Raw genomic sequence first — 19,694 nt, 5'->3', positions numbered from 1 at the left:
AAGACAACTAACGGGGGGATATGATCGAGGTCTATAAAACCTGACTGTTGTGGAAAAAGTAAATATGGAAGTGTTATTTACTCTTCATAACACAAGAACTAGGGGGTCACCAAATAAAATTAACAAACAAAAGGAAGTATTTCTTTACACACAACGCACAGTCAGTCTGTGGAACTCTTTGCCAGAGGATGTTGTGAAGGCCAAGACCATAACAAGGTTCAAAAAAGAACTTGATAAATTCATGGAGGATAGGTCCAATCAATAGCTATTAGCCAAGATGGGTAGGGATGGTGACCCTAGCCTCTGTTTGCCAGAACTAGGAATGGGCGACAGGGGATTGGATCACTTAATGATCACCTGTTCTGTTTATTCCCTCTGGGGCACCTGGCATTGGCCACTGTTGGAAGACAGGACACTGGGCTAGATGGACCTCTGATCTGACCCAGTATGGTCGTTCCTATGTGATAAACTGTAGAAATGGTCTCAAGTAAATAGGATGAAATTCAATAAAGGACAAATGCAAATTACTCAAAATTAGAAAGAAATGATCAGTTGCACACATACATAATGGGAAAAGCCTGCCCAGGAAGGAGTAGTGCAGAAAGGGATCTGGGGGTCATAGTGGATCACAAGCTAAATATGAGTCAGTGTAACACTGTCGCAAACATCATTCTGGGATGTATTAGCAAGCATGTTTTAAGACATGAGAAGTAATTCTTCCACTCCACTCTGATAAGGCCTCAACTGGAGTGCTATGTCCAGTTCTGGGTGCAACATTTCAGGAAAGATGTGGACAAATTGGAAAGAGTCCAAAGAAGAGCAATAAAAATGGTTAAATGTCTAGAAAACATGACCTCTGAGGGACGATAGCAAAAATGGGGTTTGTTTAATCTGGAGAAGAAAAGACTGAGAGGGGACATGATAATAGTTTTCAAGTACATAAAACGTTGTTACAAGGAGGAGGGAGAAAAATTGTTCTCCTTAACCTCTGAGGATAGGACAAAAAGTAATGGGCTTAAAATGCAACAAGGGCGGTTTGGACATTAGAAAAAATTTCCTGTCAGGGTGGTTAAGCACTGGAATAAACTGCCTAGGGAGGTTGTAGAATCTCCAGCATTGGAGATTTTTAAGACCAGGTTAGACAAACACCTGTCAGGGATGGTCTAGATAATACTTATCACTCATGGCAGGAGTGCAGGGGACTGGACTAGATGACCTCTAGAGGTCCCATCCAGTTCTACAATTTTATGATTCTTAAACATAAAAGCAGCTAGGAAGCAGTCAAAATATTTGGCCTTCCAAAACTTAAAATGAACTGTCTTACAATACAGGCTTTGAAAAAGGAAGAGAGTCTCAATAGCAATAGGGAAAGGAAAAAAACAAACAAACAAACAAAAAAAACACCTTAGATGAGCTCTGAACAGGGGAGTAACAGCAACTTGCTTAAGAATCTTTGCCGTAACATTTAGCATACATTATTTAAGCCACTGAACAAAGCAACCATATTTGATAAAGGAGTTTAAATGATATGTTGTACAAAACAAATACTTGCCAAAGTTATGACAATTTATTAAAAAGTAAACAATAACCTGGCAAACAAATTTAACCCTAAATTTTAAAAACAGGTGTTTAAAATGGAGTATTGCTGTTACCCCATTCTCAGAACACTTTTGAAAGAAAAACCTACAAACGGAATGATCATAGAAGCATCACAGTGAAATTAATCACTAGTCAGTTTCATTTTTATAAGGCTATAAGGACTATAGTAGCCTGAACTTGGGCTGCTAGTGGAGAAAAAGTGGTGTGGAAGGGACAACAGACCAAAAGAGGAAATCCACACAAAACAAGTAGAGGAGGGGATTAAAAAAGAAAATCCCAGATGGGAATGTGGATTCTACTACAAATCTAACCGCTTTGTTCCGACTAAAACCGTATACTGGGAACAGCTCCCAGAGCACCAAAATCCTTTGAGGCTAGAGAGCTGGCTAGCTCTGATGGTATTCCCTCACAATACCTTCTTGCTCTATATACACACCCACCCACCCACCCCCACTGGGGAACTTTCCTCATGCTTTGTACCAGCCAGTGAATAGCTGCAGTTCCCTTCTTTAACTATGGCAGGTGTAGCAGTCATCAGAACAGCCAATCCCATCCTGCCCACATCTCTCAGATTTCTGCTTCTGTTTTTCCTTCCCCATACTCCCAGCTGCTATGGTTCTCTTACATTTTAAAACTTTAGTTCCTGAAATTTGTAGGGTTAACTGCTATGTAACATAGTTAGTGGCCAAGAGCACACTTAAAACAAAGACTGCTCCCACCTTCAAGAGTGAGAAGAAATCTTAAAACCCTATAAAGAATGTGGATTAATGAGAGGGCATTAGAGGAAAACGTAGGCCCTCCAGGTATTCAGCCTTCCTAACCGTGATATCTATTACACTATGCAATAGTCTCTTAAGTTAAACAGCTTTCGCTTCTACATTTCACATTTAAAAGAAAAACTGGACAAAGCATTAGATGACATAATAGGTCCAATTACCTACTTCTATGAACCCATATGCCAATGCCACAATTAAAAAACAAAAATAGAGCACTGAAGATATGAAGCAATTTGAAACTAAGAATCTAATGAAGCTTATATTGCCAAGGGAGTTATGAAACAATACTGAGTTTCATCTGCTGGGTTTAAACTTAAACACCAAATATAGGAGCTCCCCAACCCACACAATCAGAATGCAGGAGGCAGTGCCCAGGTAAATGCATGCACTATCAGGAGAGCCAGTAGGGAATAGAATTGATTTTCGACTGCCTCCTCTTTAGAGCTACCCATTTCCTGTGAAGTATTCACCACTGAAATTAACTCAAACACTCTTTTTGAGCTAAAGGTGTATTCAGACCATAAGAGCTAGGTGCAAAAGCAGTTAAGCACAGCTGTGCCATTTTATTTATGTGCATAGGGTGGGCAAACTACGGCCTGCGGGCTGGATCCAGCCTGCCAGCCGTTTTAAGTTGGTCCTCAAGCTCTCAGTAGGGAGCAGTGTCTGGGGCTTGCCCTGTTCCAGCGCTCCAGCTGGGGAGCAGGGTCAGGGGCCACTCCACGCAACTCCTGGAAGCAGCCGCATGGACCCGCTCCAGGTCCTACACGCTCCAAGTCCTACACACTCCAATGGGAGCTGCAGGGGCGGTGCCTGCGGACGGGGCAGCGTTCAGAGCCGCCTCGCTGTGCCGTCACATAGGAGCCGGAGAAGGGACATGCCACTGCTTCCAGGAGCCACTTGAGGTAAGCGCCACCCGGAGCCTTTCCCCAAGCCCCAACCCCCTGCTCCCACCCTCCGAACCCCCCCGTCCCCACCCCCCGCACCCCCCCCCCCCCCCCGCACCACACTCCCCTCCTGCACCCTGAACGCCTCATTTCTGGCCCCACTCTGGAGCCCGCATCCCCTCCTGCACCCCAACCCCAATTTTATGGGCATTCATGGCCCACCATACAATTTCTATTACCAGATGTGGCCCTCGTGCCAAAAAGTTTGCCCACCCGTGGCATAGGCAGTGCAGAGAAGGAGGCAATGAACCACTAGGCAGGACTGCATGAGCCCTGAGTGTTAAGTGAGGATGTTAAAAATAACTGCCCAGAAATTTAAGATTTCTTAACAACTTGCTCATTGTTGAATATTCCAGATAGAATATCTGATGGACAACAAGTGATTACAGGCAATCAACAAAATATTCTTACACAACCAAGAGTGGAAATATTACAGAACTGGAACCTATTACAGAGCACCTAATAATGAATGCAATTTGTGGAAAAAATTAGACAAAATTACACATTTCAAGAATATGCATACTAACTCAATCAAAAGACACTGCCTGGACAACAGCTTCAATTTCAACAACTCCAGAAGCTACAATAGATAAATATTGCAAGATAGGTAGAGGAGGTATGTATTACTACATTTCTGTGGATTCTGAAAACACTACTACTTTTTTCATCTTATTTTTCTATTTTTATAATCTGGAAGATTTTAAACCTATTAGCTTTGAAATAGACCAGAGAGACCTAGTCTAGATGTAAGTTCTATTAGAATAGTTCTTCACTTGAAATTTTCAAAACAACTGACATAAAAATAAATAAATAAATAAATAAATACACACACACATTTGACTATCTAAGTTAACAAAGATCTCTTCAGTATTAATTATATTATATACTGCAGAGACAGAAATTAAGGTAGGACAATGCCTCTAGAATTTCTATCACATTTTAAAAGATTAATCTCTTGATCAGTTTGCACAAATATAGTTTGCATTTTGAAGTGCATCTTACTCAGGTTACAACTACAGAAAAGTAATTTACTTTAACAGAATTTAAAATGGAAGCTGGCTGGCCACAACATTTTTCAAAGGACATACTCAACAACTCTTAATGGAATCCCTTAAGAAATGGCCCTGCCATATGCTGAGTTATCAAAATAGCAAGATCTCATTACAGAAGTGAGTAACTAAAAGAGGACACGTATCAGACACTGCTCCAAAAAAGCCTTTATAAACTGATGTACTTGCTCTCTCAGTCCAGGGCAAGTGCATCTGTATCACTCTCTATGGTTCAGCAATGGCATCCCTTCTAAGTTTCCAGCTACCCAGCTGTTGCCTCTCTTGGGTGGAAACCCACATCTCTCTTCATTCTGAGTGGGGTATTTCTAGTCTGAACAGTTCCCTACCTTCAGTGTTATTCCCCAAAGCAGGCCTGCTTTGCTTCTCTCCTTAGACATGGTACACAGTGTAATTACCCAGTCATAAGTTACCACACAGTTCTTTCTTAGCAAGCATATTTTATTCTTAAAGTAAAAGCAATACAGAAAAAATATCTTTAAAATAATAAAAGAACCTACACGCACGCTAACAAGCTTACCAGAGATCACCCCAACTACAAAATGGCACTCTGGCACAAGCAGACCTCCAACCCCTATCCACACATTTTCGTGTGGTTTCAATTCATCACACCCTTTGCACCGAACAAGGGCAAGCATGAGTAAGAGTCACTCATTTATCCAGTTTGGCTCTTTGAAGAAACCATGAAAGGTAAATAGCCAGAAAATGCATCTCTGCTCAAAGTGCAGCTTCAAAAAGAATGGACCTGAGGTGGGTCATTTGTATTCTTCTCACCCCTCAACTATTTCCTAGGAAATCTACTTCACACTTATTATCCCAAAGAGTTCCTAAGATGCATTTATCCTGCCTTCCTCTTAGGTTATGTCTACACCATGCACCTTAAAGCGGCACAGCTGTGCCGCTATAGCTGTGCCTACACATTATAGCCACTCTGTCAGCAGGAGAGAGCTCTCACACTGACAAAATAAAACCACCCCCAACAAGGAGTGGAAACTGTCAGCAGAAGAGCATCTCCTGCGGACAAAGCTTTCTCCAGACCGGCGCTTTTCCTCAGTAAAAACTTTTGTCTGTCAGGAGTGTTTTTTTTCCCCACACCCCAACTGACAAAAAAAAGTTTTACTGATGCAAGCAGAGCGTAGACATAGCCTTAAAGAAGTTGGTACAATCCCACAATAGCTCAAACATTTTCAATACTATGAATTTCCTCAATACTTAAATTAAACCTTACTGAGTCAAGTTTAATTCCATAAGTAGGGCCCTACCAATTTCACGGCCGTGAAAAATGGGTCACAGACCGTGAAGTAACCGTTCCCTGTGATATCTGATGTCCCCTTGTTCCTAGGAGCGCCCCAGCCAAGGGGGCTCCTAGCTCTGGCTGGGGAGGGACAAGACTTGTCCCCCTCTCCCCTCCAGAGCAGCTGTGCAGGGGATGGACTAGACCCACCTCTGGGTGCCTCCTGCTGCTGCAGGACACTCTGGGAGTGGGCAGCAGCCCCAGAGGTTCCTGCAGCTGGAGGAGACTTGTGGATGTGGGTCCAAACTCCCTTTGTGCCTACGAGCATAGGGGGGCTCCTAGCTCCAGCTGGAGAGGGTCATCTCCTGCACAGCTGCTCTTGGGGGGGGGATGAGGTTGGAGATCAGACCCACCTCCATGAACCTCCTGCAGCTACAGGAAGCTCTAAAGGCAGCACAGAAGTGAGAGTGGCAATCCCATGACCCCCTGTGATAAATGAAAGGGGGGGTAGCTCTCTTTTATGGACACCCAACCAGCCAGTTAGCTATAAAGTCCCTTTTGGTGGCTGTTCTCTGCTTGCTTTACCTGTAAAGGGTTAACAAAGTTCCCCAGATAAAGGAAAAGGAGTGGGCACCTGACCAAAAGAGCCAATGGGAGGGCTAGAACTTTTTTAAATGGGGGAAAAAAAACTTCCCTTTGTCTGTGTGTTGTGGTTCTCCGGGAAAGAGAGGAGACACAGAGCAATCAAGTTTTAAGCAGCTTTAAAACCAGGTATGAAAAAAAAAAAAAGTCATACCTCAATCCTACTTATCTGAAACTCCAAATGTGTAGGTAGATCAGAAATGTTTAGAAAGACGTTATTAGGGTTATTTCTGTTTATTTCTTATGGCTAATGGACTCCTCTGTGCTAACCCCAGATGTTTTTGTTTTGCTTGTAACCTTTAAGGTGAACCTGAAGAGCTATCTTGATGCTTAATTTTTATAACGGTTTCTTTTAAGATCTAGCAAAAAGCCTACATTCCAAATGTATTTTCCTTCTTTTTGTTTTTAATACCTTTTTAAAAAAACAGGATTGGATTTGTGTGTCCCTAAGAGGTTTGTGCATATGTTGTTTAATTAGCTGGTGGCGATAGCTAATTTCCTTTGTTTTCTTTCTCAGCTCTTCCCCGAAGGAGGGTGAAAGGGCTTGAGGGTTCCCAAAAGGAAGGAATTCCCAAGTGCTCCTTCCTGGGTTCAAGGGTTTTTTTTGCATTTGGGTGGTGGCAGCGTTTACCAAGCCAAGGTCAGAGAAAAGGTGTAACCTTGGGAGCGTAATACAAGCCTGGATTGACAAGTATTAATTTTTAAAATCCTTCCGGGCCCCCCAACGTCTGCACTCCAAGTACCAGAGTGGGGATTCAGCTTTGACACTCCCCTACAACAGGTTTGCAAACAACCCCCTCCCAAATCCCCTTTGGGTCAGGACCCCTGCGGTTACAACACCAGGAAATTTCAGATTTAAATATCTAAAAATGTGAAATTTACCAATTTTCAAATCCTATGACCATAATGGACTGGTGAATTTGGTAAGATATTCCTTATGGATAGGGCCCTTAAATTCCTTAAAGTTTGTTCAGGATATAAATCTCTTCAACCACTAGTGAAATGCAGCCATCACTAGCGTGAAATGCAAAGTTACCAAACAACATCACACAACAATTTAAGGCAGGAAGTAATACTTCATTTGTTTCAAGGTCCAGGAATATTTAAGAAATGTATAATTTAGTTACCCAAATTGGAATTTACCCAATATACATATACTAAAAAAATACCACCCATCCTCTTGTGAAATGTGCTACAAAATCTTTAATGACGACAAATGATCAGAATCTCATTTTTATCTCATCTGAAAATCTAATGTATTTCAACAGGTAAGAGGGGATATTAATGAGCTTCATTTACAACCTTTAATAAAAATGGTCATTTCAAGATTTTTGAAAACAGGTGCCAAAAGATTTTGCAAGAATACCAAATGTAAAAAGTTAATATTAATACTCTGCATACATGTACATTTTATGGGCAATACCTATTTTGGATCTGTGCCCTACAGAAGGTGGTGATTAATTGTTATTCTATAAAGTATGTCAGGAACCCAGATAAGAACTGCTCCGTGGGATTTTATCTGATCCCAGTACAGGTTTACCTTTTGACTATCATTGAGCAGCTGTTTTTTTTTATTACAGATTAGTATTTTATAGCAGGTCACTTAAAAACTAAATCCCTACTTATAGCTTCCTCCCCAGCTAATTTTCTCCAGCATAAGTATATTTTGACAAACCTACACCTATTACCTAATAGCTACTTTTGCCTATGAGTCTTCTGTTACAATCCCTCTATTATATTTCAGCATATTGAACTCTTAATGAACATTCCTCAAGCAGAATTAAGTCATCCCATCTTTACATCAATCGATCATAACAAGGGATTTACCATATTAGTTGCCCTCAAATACCTTTTAATTTGAAGGTCACTAAAGTCATAACAAGTCAAAAATGAGTTACGTTGCAACAAATTTGTGAGCAAACAACTTTAAAGCAAGCAAAAACCTAGTGTGTTAGCTCAATCAAGTTAAATATGTTTGAAGTACTCTCAACATTCATTAAGAAAGAGTAATATCTGAAGCCATGTTAGCTGACTGTTTTAGATTAGACATTATAGCATGGTTTCAAATGTGTTAGTCTGCATTTTAGGTCATCTAGACTAAAGTTTAAAGATGTGATGCTTGCACATGGTAACTTTACACCTTTAAAGCCTAGTCTAGCCAAACCTTAAAAAGCATTGAGAGATTTCCAATTACACTAAACTCAGTTGTCCTAACACCTAACATGACTGAAAAACACCCTTACTGCACATTAAGATGAGGTCTCAAGTGTGATCATAGGTTAGTCACCAGCAGTAAAGCAAGTTTCTTTGCTTTAGTGTCCCAAGATGAATAAAATGAACTCTCTGGGTTTGAAAAGTAGCCTTACATTTCAAGATTTACTTAAGTAGTAATCAGTGCAACAAGGAAGTCTCTGAAGAAGTTATATTTACACTAGCTGCTGCACTCTCCCCTGCCCACTGGCTCAATGCTCAGGTTTATGTTTTCATAGTGTGCTTTGCTTTGGATAAACCTCGATACAAACATAATGGCTGATCAACTATCTCAGTTTCATTTGGAAAAATAAACACTACCCCTAAAAAAATCAAACTGCTTCTACTGTCTTGGTTTCCTACAACTTGTTTAATATCCCCATGATAGGATATTGTGTGAAGGAGCATACTCTATTGACTTAATACATAGAGGATCTGATACTGTTCTCACTTACGCTCTCACAAATACAAAAAGTTGAAGGGGGTTAGTTCATTTACATAATTAACAACTGGTGTGACTGGGTTTGCACTGTTTGTTGTAATTAAGTTAATAGCCAATAAAACTAGATAAATTTAGAATTTTCCCAGTTGTTTATCCACAGCTCATGTTTTCAACATTAGGCTAACAAGTGGATTTTTCCCTATAGTAATAAACCTGTATTGTAAGTCCAAACTTTAATTTATTTTCTTCTATCCATTACTACTACTGCCTTACTTGCAAACTCCTGCTACGCTCATCTTAAACCATTAAATACCATTTTGGTCTACTGCATGGCAAACAGACTGGGGTCCACTTATTTTTCTGGTCAGTTAACTACATACCAAGACTCAAATTTTTTTTTACAGAAATTTAATGTAATATTTCAAGCAAAAATAATATAGCAAGGCTGCAAGGTGTCATCTTGACAGGCTTTGGTCTGGTATGGCCCACTACATTTTAAGAACCATCATTTTCCAAAACTTGAACAGGTAAAAAGAAAGTTGCATTTTTATTAGTTTTGATATCAGCTATTTACAACAAAGCTCTAAAGTAAATGAAATCAAAGATCATTTTAAAAACCTTTTAAAAGTGAATATAGTGCTTATCAACAATGCTCCAAAGAATTAAGTGCATTCGTCAAAAAAAAGCATAAGTGAGAACAGTATCAGATCCTCTATGCTGCCTCAACACTGAATTGAAAACAGCTAGAAGTCAGAGGCGGGAACTTCAATCTACATGTCTCTAATTATTTGATTTGCATTGAAACTAATATGCCAGTTATGAAAGCTTTTGTGATGTATACATCTGTGCAGGAGGAAATTCAGTGCAATCACTCTTTTCGCACAAGTCAATAGTCAGGACAGATGTTAATCTTATCACTCACTACCTGTCTGCACTAGATTTGAACCAGCTACATAAAAACAGACTATCACCAATCCCTTGAATTACTTTGTCTTCATAATATCACATATGCAAGAACCCATGTAACCACTAACTGTACTTGACGGTAGGGAATATGTGGAAGTATACATGCATAGTGAAGGAAGAATAAACCTCAGAACTGCTTGCAACGTTAGTCTTTGTAGAGCAGTGGTGGGCAACCTGCAGGCCACAGGTTGCCCACCACTGTTTTAGAGAGTGGTAGCTGGTCCCTTAACCAAACTACTGTAAAGACAAGAGTCTGCTTTTTTATTTACACTTAATAAAATATAGTATGCTTCTCTGTATCCACAGTTAGTTTTTGCTCTCGATATGCAAGATTATTTGGTCCTAGGTTTGATTACAACATTTAACCAAACCTCAGACAATGCAGCAATTTTAAAAAGTTGTTGTACACAGATTACTAAAAATCACAGTATGCTTAACTGTTTAAATAATACTATTAGACAGTTTAATATAAATTTACCTGTTATGAGTTTAGCTCTGCTGCTCTTGCTGTCCCCATCCTCTATGTTTCTGTTTGTGCTCTCTTCTTTTAAACCATGAACAATATTGTCAAAAGATATGCTCTTGCTGGACACAATGCTGTCTCCGCTGATTGGCTGATTAATTCTGCTATTAGCTTCAAGTAGAGAAATGAAGTCCTCAGACTGAGCAGCTTCAATGGGTTCCAGCTGAGAGCAGCTTTTAGCCTGCGACACATTCTTTGAAGACACTGGCAGAGATTCTTCATCACTATCAAATCCAAATGGATCTTCCGTTACCTCCTCTTCAACTTTGGGTTTTTTAGGAATTTCTGAAATATCTGGTTTGACGTTGGGCCTCTTCTGTCCTAATTTGGCCATAAATGTGGTTTCTCCCCATTTTGTGCTAAGGGTGGTCCGTTTGTTAGAAAAGACTTCATCAAACTTTGAGTTGCCATTTCCCCCTTTCCTGCTGTATGTCTTTCCAAATCTGGATGTCATTTTGACAGCTGTTTCATATTCTCTGTGGGAAGAGAAAATTAGATGCACTAAAAAGTAACAATATACAGAAACTAGTTTAAGTGATTATTTTCCCTCTCTTTATTAGAGCACACTGGACACTTTAGTTTTAAGATCGTACTGTATACAGCATTGCCTGTTTATTTTTGACTGGCATAATTCCCTTCATTTACCCATGTGTATTTTTTAAAGTGAATTCTGCAACAGACATCATGCCTATCAATTTAAAACAGTCACTTACTTGTCCCCATTTAGTTAATAGAAATTCACCACCCTGCGTCTGTAAAAATGTATCTGCTATGAATAAATATTTGGATTGTTCTATTCTCATGTCAGAACTCGTACATAATACCTTTATTTTCAAGGTTTGAGGCCATTATTTTTATTAAAATTAGAAAGGCTGTGTGTATTTTGTTTAACTTTAGACCATTTTCATGCTGCATTTGTATGTCCAACTCATATTAGAGTAGTTAGACTCTATAATCCAGTCTGGTTTTTAAAAGGTTTTTTTGCCGTAAAAGAAAAGTGTTAAAATATTTCACAATTCTGTAGTTGCCTCAAATCTCAAGTCATTGTAAACAGCAATGATGACTTCACTCTTATGCTCTTTTCACAAGGCTGAGGTAAGGTTTCGTTAGTAATATTGCTGTGATGTATTTTGCCCCATCTGTGCATGCAAGGACAAATAGTGTTATTAACCAGAAAAAGACCACTGTCATAATCCTCAAATGTATTAAGTCCGGCTTGTAAATAAGCTTTTGCACGATTCATAGCCCGGAACAAAGTATATAGTCCTAGCTAAATCCATTTCTAATATTTCAGGATACCCAGTGCAACCACAGCCAAACCTCAGTCTTCAACAGAAAATTTAATTGTGATCAGATGCTTAACACAATATTAACATTAACAAGGGGGAAGGAACACAAGCCAGAATAAGGAAAAAACACTTTGAATAATGTTTAGGTAAATAAGATATATTCAAGTGAGCATGGCCTGACAAAATTCACCCTAGGGTACTTAGGCAGCTAGCTGAAGCAATCTCAGAACCATTAATGATTGTCTTTGACAACTCTTGGAGGTCACAGACAATTTAAGAAGGGCAAACAGAGTACCTATCTTTAAAAAGGGGAGGGGGAGAGAAGGAGGAGGATCCAGGACATTATAGACAAGTCAGCCTAACTTCTAAACCTGGAAAGATATATTTTCAATAATTACTTGGATAAAGGCATGCTCCGAGCATATGCTTATAAAATCTGAGGATGACACCAAGTTGGGAGGGGTGACAAGCATTCTGGAGGACAGAATCAGAATTCAAAATTACCTTGACAAATTGGAGAATTGCTCTGAATTCAACAAGATGAAATCTGTAAATTCCATGCAGTGCAGAGTAATCCCATAAGAAGGAAAAATCAAATGCACAAATACAAAACAGGGAATAACTGGCCAGATGATAGTAGTTCTAAAAAGAATATGTTGGTTATACTGGATCATAAACTGAACATGAGTCAACAATGTGATGCAGTTGTAAGAAAAACTAACATCATTCTGGGGTGTACTAACAGGAACATAACACAGAAGGTAAATGTCCCACTTGATACTGGTGAGGCCTCTGCTGGAGTACTGCGGACAGTTTTGGTTGCCACGCTTTAGGAAAGATGTGGACAAACTGGAGAGAGACTGAGGGGGAAACATAGTAACAGTTTCAAATACGTTAAGGGCTGTTATAAAAAGGATGGTGATCAGTTGTTTTCCATATCCACTGAAGATAGAACAAGAATCAATGGGCTTACTCTGCAGCAAGGGAGATTTAAGTTAGATGTTAGGAAAAGGAATCTAACCAGAAGGATAATTAAGTTCTGGAACAGGTTACCAAGAGAGGTTTTGGAACCTCCATCACTGGAGGTTTTTAAGAACAGGTTGGACAAACACCTATGAGGGATGGTCTAGGTATAGTTGGCCCTGCCTCACCACAGGAAAATGAACTAGATGACCTCTCAAGGTCCCTTTAAACCTAAATGTTCTTGTTATCATAGAAATGTAAGAGTAGTTGAAACAACTTTGTTCACTGGCCATTGCGGATGTGGCTAAGTTTAAGAAAACACTATCACAGGTTAAATGGAAACATGTTTGAACAATTCTCTCTCTGTTTCACTGCTGCCCTTATTTTAATTTAAAGAGGAAGACAGGTAAAAAAAAATACCTTGTCTATATTTTACATTATTAAAAATGTCAAACATTTATTTTCCCTATATACGCTATTTACTTTTAGATTTCCTCAGCCTGGGCACTGATAATGGATCAAGTTACATTTTACAGTAAATTTCAAATTGCAGGTCTGCAAACACAGATATGGAGTGGCAAATGCTATGGGGATAGGATTAGACATCTCACTGATTTTATTTATTTATTTATTAGAACTTATGGAAAATTTCCATTGATCCTAGGTAAATATCTGTTCCTATTAATCCTAAATTGGGGTACAAAGTTGCCTTGAGAAGAATTTTCCTTTCTTAATAGTTAATGTATGGTAAAGGATTTCAAATTTGTAAGCTACCATTTATGCATACCCATATTATGGCCAGAAAAATTAATAAGTGACTTTTTGTGTGTCCTGTACCTGCAAAAATTCTACTCACCTTACTATTCTTTTCCTCTGGACAGTTGCATCATTTTGCTTTCTCTTGAAATTTTTCTTTTCATTTTGGTCTAAATAATTTCTTAACCTGAAATATTTGAATAAGCTTGACCACAAGACCAGACTGTCTTCCAGCCATGTTATTCCAATAGTCATCTCTAGTAAGAATCTTATTTATATTAATCGCCCTTTCCTTGGCGGGGCCAAGTTTCACTTGCCATAGTAACAAACAAATTTTCAGTCTTTGGTCCTGGGCATAAGACGACTAGAAATACACCATGCTAGGACTTAAGAAGTTTACACTGTTAATGTCATATCTTACAATAACATCCTCTTGAGAATTCCACCTTTACAGTAGTTAATACAGAAGATGATGACAGGATTTACAGATATTACTCCTGAACTCTGCTCCATCTTTCATTTCTGCTATTTTGCAGGATTAATTTGAAACTGACACCTCTGGCTACTGGTAGAATTAGCATGCTCTGTGATTCTCTCTCCCCCTTCACACCCAACTAGAATCTCCTGGCTGTTGAGCAGTAGCTACTCTCTAAATCTCATTTTTGTTTCTCCTATGTAAATAGTTCAATATTTGCCTCTAATGTTCCATTTTCCCCTCAAGGAGCTGAGTGAACCTGAGGTGATCCTTATTGCTCCACATGTTTTAAAACAACAGAGCAAAGCTTACCAAAATGATTAGTTTTACTATGTTGCTGCTCAGGAATGAGTAACAGCAGAGGCAACTGATCTGTGTCTGAAGACTCAAAGAGACAGTACAGGAACAGTTCATATTTGAAATGTCATCTTTACTACCACAAGGGTTAGAAACAAAATATTACACTGAATTTTGTAGAAACTGATAACCTATACAGCTCCTACACTTGGGAAACTTTTTTTTTAATTCACCAACAACACGTGAGTTTTGTCAAACCTTGATTCCAAGACTTATAGCACTTCATCTTCAGCACTCTGCAAAAATATTGGCAAATCTAAATAATCACAAAAAACTGCTTTAAAAAAACAGCAAGTTACCAAAAGTAATTTAATTGCAGGCTATAAAGCCCTACCATATAGACTAACCTCCTTATATTCATAATAAAATATACTGATATTTTCACAGATGCTTAACAGTCTTATCCAAAAATTCTAATAAAAATGTATAAGACTATACAAGAACACAGAAATTAAAAATCTGTGTTGTGCTCCTTGATTAGTTAAATATGAATAAGTAAACAGATGAGCATTAAGTGAATATTACTACATGATCAATTCATGACCCATCTTTAAGGTTTATAATCAGATTAAAAATACTTTAAATGCATTACAGAATATTTAAAAACTAATTTAACTTTCATTTATTAATGCTGACTCTCTTCTTGCTTTTCCACTCAGCTTCAACAATATATTTTTTAGTTTCGCTTTCTGGTTTCTATGCCCAGCACTTTCTAGTTCTCCTACTCTAGCGCAAAGGCGCAATGTCTGGGCACCAAACAATGCAGACAATATAAATACAAAAAAACTGTTTACTGCAATCTGTTCATTGAAACCCATTTTAAGAACCGTATTCCTCATCATTTTAAATACTGTTTTCTGAAAAGCTAACTAAGGCCTAATCAGACCTGACTGACTGTTAGTTTTAAAGGTGTTAAGTAGCCCGCTTCTCCTTACTTTTTACCCATAGTTTCCCTTCCATGATCAAAGGGAAGAAAAATAGTTTAAACGCGAGACATACGAAGCTGATGAAATCCCAGGGGAGGCACCATCATCCTGTACCACCATATAGACTCCATTTGTGATACGGGCCCCCCCTGCCCTCGCACCTCAGGCCCCTCCACCTCCAAGCAGTAAGAACGAAATAGCTGCCCAGAGTGTTTAGTGACGAAGGAGGCTCCCACCCCGCGAACAGGAAGCAGCGGGCTCCGCACCCAACCCGGATTAAGCGCCACCTGCTCCTCTGCACACCAGACAGCAGCGCCTGAAGCCAGCCTCCGAGCTACTGGGGGAGGTGGGGAAAGTTCCCTCAACTCCCCTTCCCCCCTCCCCGCAAACTTCCGGGCCCGGCTCGCAGGGACCTGCGTTGAGGGAAAGTTGCCCGCTCCCCCCCCCCGGACTTCCTAGGCCGCTGGAATTTTCCAGTCTCCTCCCCACTCGAGGGGCTGCCCCCCGCCCCCCGCGATAGAGACCAGGAGACACGGGGTGGGGGGCAGCCCCAGTGGAAGGAGCAATGGGGCCTTCTCCCAGGACTGGAGGCCTCACAGGCCAAGGGAGCCGGGCAGCCGGCCCGGTCTCTCCCTGCCGCTCGGTACCTACCTCGGTCTCACCCAGGGAGGAAGGAGACGGCGGGGGACCCCTCTCCTGCTCTCGGCACTTTCCGAACTCGCCCCCGAGAACGCGGCTACCTGGGCTTCCTCGGCCCCGAGTCTCCGCCCGCGGACACGCTCGCCAACGCGACTCCTCCGCGTCCCTCCCCCCCAGCGGAGCCTCCCTCGCCGGGGTGGGGGGTGCGCGCTGGCGCTAGGACCCCCGGCGCCGCCTCCTCCGGCGCCGCTTTCTCCGCACCAGGATTATCGCTGCTCTTTGAACAGGGCCCTGGACCATCTCTCCGCCATTTGCCCCCCGCTCCTTCCGTCACTGCGCTTCCCACACTCGGCCGCCTCCCCGCAGCCAATCGCACCCCGCCTTACTCAACCGACCCGCACGCCGCAGCGCATGCGTCTCGAAAGGGCGCTGGGACGTCACTGCGCACGCGCGCCCGGAGCATGCTGGGACCTGTAGTTTTATAGATTGCTGGGTGAGTGGGGGGAATCTTTCCCCATCCCCCACCAACCTCCAATGCCTTTTTCCCTGGTCGTGGGGAGAGCTGGAGGAGTGCAATGATCCTATCCGTGCTGCCCAAGTCCATCTGTGCGCATGCTGCCACTCTGGGCATTGCATCAAGCAATAAAGGGGAGAGCGGGAGGGTGGTGTGACATTGCAGGGGTGCGTGATGGTGGGTGACATTGCAGTATGCAAGTGTTTTGTTTGCTTGGTTGGTTTCTGGAGAGGTGGGCAACGTTTTAGTGAGACGCTGCCTGTGATTTATCCAGCCTCAAGGTGCAATGCAGTTGAGACTAATGTCTGGAGTGCCTGCCCCTGGCAGTTATTTGGCATTGAGGATTACAATACAAAGTTGTCAACCCACTGGGTTGAATAACTGAAACTCATGTTCCTTCCTTCTCTGAAGGCCATCGAGTGGTTTGGAGTATCCTACTAATGCTTCTCCTGGATCCTGCTCAAGTTTGTGAGGCTGCACTTAGGTGGCTCTTTTCATCAGTAGATTTGAGAGTGCTTTACAAAGGAGGTAAGTACTATCCTCATTTTACACAGGAAGAAACTGAGGCACAGGGAGGTGAAGTGACTTATCCAAGATTACCCAGCAGACCAGTTGGACAGCTGGGAATAGAGTCTCAGGCCAGTGATCTATCCAGTGGGCCAATGGTTCTCAAAGAGGGGTACATGTAGGGTTGTTAAGTGACCCATTTTCGACTGGAACGCCCGATCGAAAAGGGACCCTGGTGGCTCCCGTCGGCACTGCCAACCAGGCCATTAAAAGTCCTGTTAGGGGCCCGGGGCTAAGGCAGGATCCCTGCCTGCCCTCGCTCTGCGCAGCTCCTGGAAGCAGCCGCCAGTTCCCTGCAGCCCCTAGACGCATGGGTGTCCAGTGAGGCTCTGCACACTGCCCCAAGGGCCAGCTTCGCAGTTCCCATTGGCCGGAAACTGTGACAAATGGTAACTGCGGGGGCAGCGCCTGCAGGCACAAAAGCAGTGCATGGAGCCTCCCTGGCCACCCGTGCACCTAGGAGCTGCAGGGACCTGGCGGCCAATTCCTGGGATCCACGGTAAGCACCGCTGGGACTCCGCACCCCCTCCCGCACCCAAACTCCCTCCCGGAGCCCACACACATACACACACCCCTAATACTCCAAACCCCCCGTCCCCAGCCCCTACCCCAGAACCCACACCCCTAGCCGGAGCCCTCACCCCCCCTCTGCACCCCTGCCCAGAGTCCCCTCCCACCCCTCCAACACCCTGCCCCCTCCTGCATCCCAAACCTCTCATCCCCAGCCCCACCCCAGTGCCTGAACCCCCAGCCGGAGCCCTCACCCCAACCCCCTGCCCCAGACCAGAGCCCTCTCCTGTAACCTGAACCACTCATTTTTGGCCCCACCCAGAGCTAGGGTGACCAGATGGCCTGATTTTATAGGGACGGTTCTGATATTCGGGTGCTTTGTCTTATATAGGCACCTATTACCCCCCATCCCCATCCTGATTTTTCACATTTGCTATCTGGTCACCCTACCCAGAGCCCATACCCCCTGCACCCCAACCCCCGCCTGGAGCCCTCTCATCTCTGACCCCACTCCAGAGCCCGCACCCTCAGCCAGAGCCCTCACCCCCGTCCCACACCCTAACCCTCTTCCCAGCCCTATGAAAGTGAGTGAGGGTGGGGAAGAGCAAGCGACGGAGGGAGTGGGGATGGAGCGAGCGGAAGCGGGGCCTTGGGAAGGAGTGGGGGTGTTCAGTTTTGTGCGATTAGAAAGTTGGCAACCCTAGGTACATGTACCCCTCGGGGTACACAGAGGTCTTCAAGGGGGCACATCACCTCACCTAGATATTTGCCTACTTTTACAACAGGCTACATAAAAAGCACTAGCAAAGTCAGTACAAACTAAAATTTCATACAAACAAAATGAGAAAGCAAGCAATTTTTCAGTAATAGTGTGCTGTGACACTTTTCTATTTTTATGTCTGTTTTTTGAAAGCAAGTAGTTTTTAAGTGAAACTTGGGGCATGTAAGACAAATCAGATTCCTGAAAGGGGTACAACAGTCTGGAAAGGTTGAGAGCCGCTGCAATAGGCCACACTGCCTCTTCCAAAGTTTGTGAAACTGCCTTAAATTTAGGTCATTAAAACTGAAAAAAGTAAAGTTAAGCACTGAAGAAACTTTCTACAGCATCTTGGCTTTAGTCAGTTTCCACTGCTTGCATAGGTCTTTCACACAGCAATAGGACAAAAAATTAACTTTTAAAAATAGGAAATTGCAATTGCAAAATGAACAACTAGCAGGAGGACTCAGATGGTGATACTCAGAAGTATCTGAGCCTGACTTTAAATAATATTCCGGAGTCAACTATTTTTCAAGTTGATGGGGTCTCTTGAAGGCTGAAACAAACAGTGCAAACTTTAAGATTTTATGTTTGTCACTCTTTCTTCATTGCTCAAGCTGTTTTAGATACAACTTAATGGCATCAATTAATAGAGCAGTTGAACCGCATACATCTATGCACTATGTTAAATATATGTATGGTAGTATTTACAAGATGTGCAGCAACGTGAGATCATGTATTTGAGGCAAAGGGTTGGTTTCCCAGTCTAAGACTAAATTTAAATTTGGTTAATCTGGAGTTACAATTTAGAGTATGTAACGGTCACTTAAGGGTAAATAATCTTACAATAATTTTATAGTTATCAAAAATTAGCATTAGAAACCCAGTATATTCAGAGTTAAGAGTAAAGTTAAAAGAAACCCAATCTTTGAAAGTATGAAAATGCAGGGCTTTGTCAACATTGCCACGCGGGGTCGATCTAAGATACGCAACTTCAGCTATGTGAATAGCATAGCCAAAGTTGATGTACTTAGATCCAGGGCCACCCAGAGGGGGTGGGGGAGGGCAAGCAGGGGCCCCGCGAGCCCTGGCCGAGAATCCCTTTCCTCACCCAGCGGCGGTCCAGGTCTTCGGTGGCATTTCGGCAGCCCTTCAGTGCTGCCGAAGACGTGGAGCGACTGAAAGGCCCCCCACCGCTGAAATGCCGCAGCCACAGGCTCGGAGCACTGCCCGGTGAGTATAAGCTCCCCCACTTTGCCCCAGGCCCCCTGAATCCTCTGGGTAGCCATGCTTAGATCTACTTACCACGGTGTCTTCATTGGTAAGTCAACAGCTGATGCTCTCCCGTTGACACCTGTAACGATGCAGTTCTGGTGGGACCCAACTGCTTGCGCCAATTCAGGACAAATCGCTTAAAACAGGGTAGTTACAGCCCAAGGCTGGGGTTTTTCCACCTCTAAGGCAAACCAAATCAGCCAGACAGTGAAGACTTTGGTCT

General features: G+C 42.4%; 1 protein-coding gene across 1 annotated transcript in view; it reads right to left on the bottom strand.

Moving 5' to 3' along the window:
• Positions 1-16,109, bottom strand: part of WAPL (WAPL cohesin release factor) — a 124,316-nt gene extending 108,207 nt beyond the window's left edge. Inside the window, exons 1-2 of the mRNA XM_034775533.1 lie at positions 15,861-16,109; positions 10,399-10,919 (exon numbers count right to left, since the gene is read on the bottom strand). Coding sequence (XP_034631424.1) covers positions 10,399-10,897 — 499 coding nt within the window. The 5' untranslated portion in view covers positions 10,898-10,919; positions 15,861-16,109. The remainder of the gene's footprint in view (positions 1-10,398; positions 10,920-15,860) is intronic.
• Between the last annotated feature and the right edge of the window lie 3,585 nt (positions 16,110-19,694).

The sequence above is a fragment of the Trachemys scripta genome, chromosome 7, assembly GCF_013100865.1.
Source record: "Trachemys scripta elegans isolate TJP31775 chromosome 7, CAS_Tse_1.0, whole genome shotgun sequence".
Taxonomy (NCBI): Eukaryota; Metazoa; Chordata; order Testudines; family Emydidae; genus Trachemys; species Trachemys scripta.
This window is presented reverse-complemented; position numbering and strand designations above follow the sequence as displayed.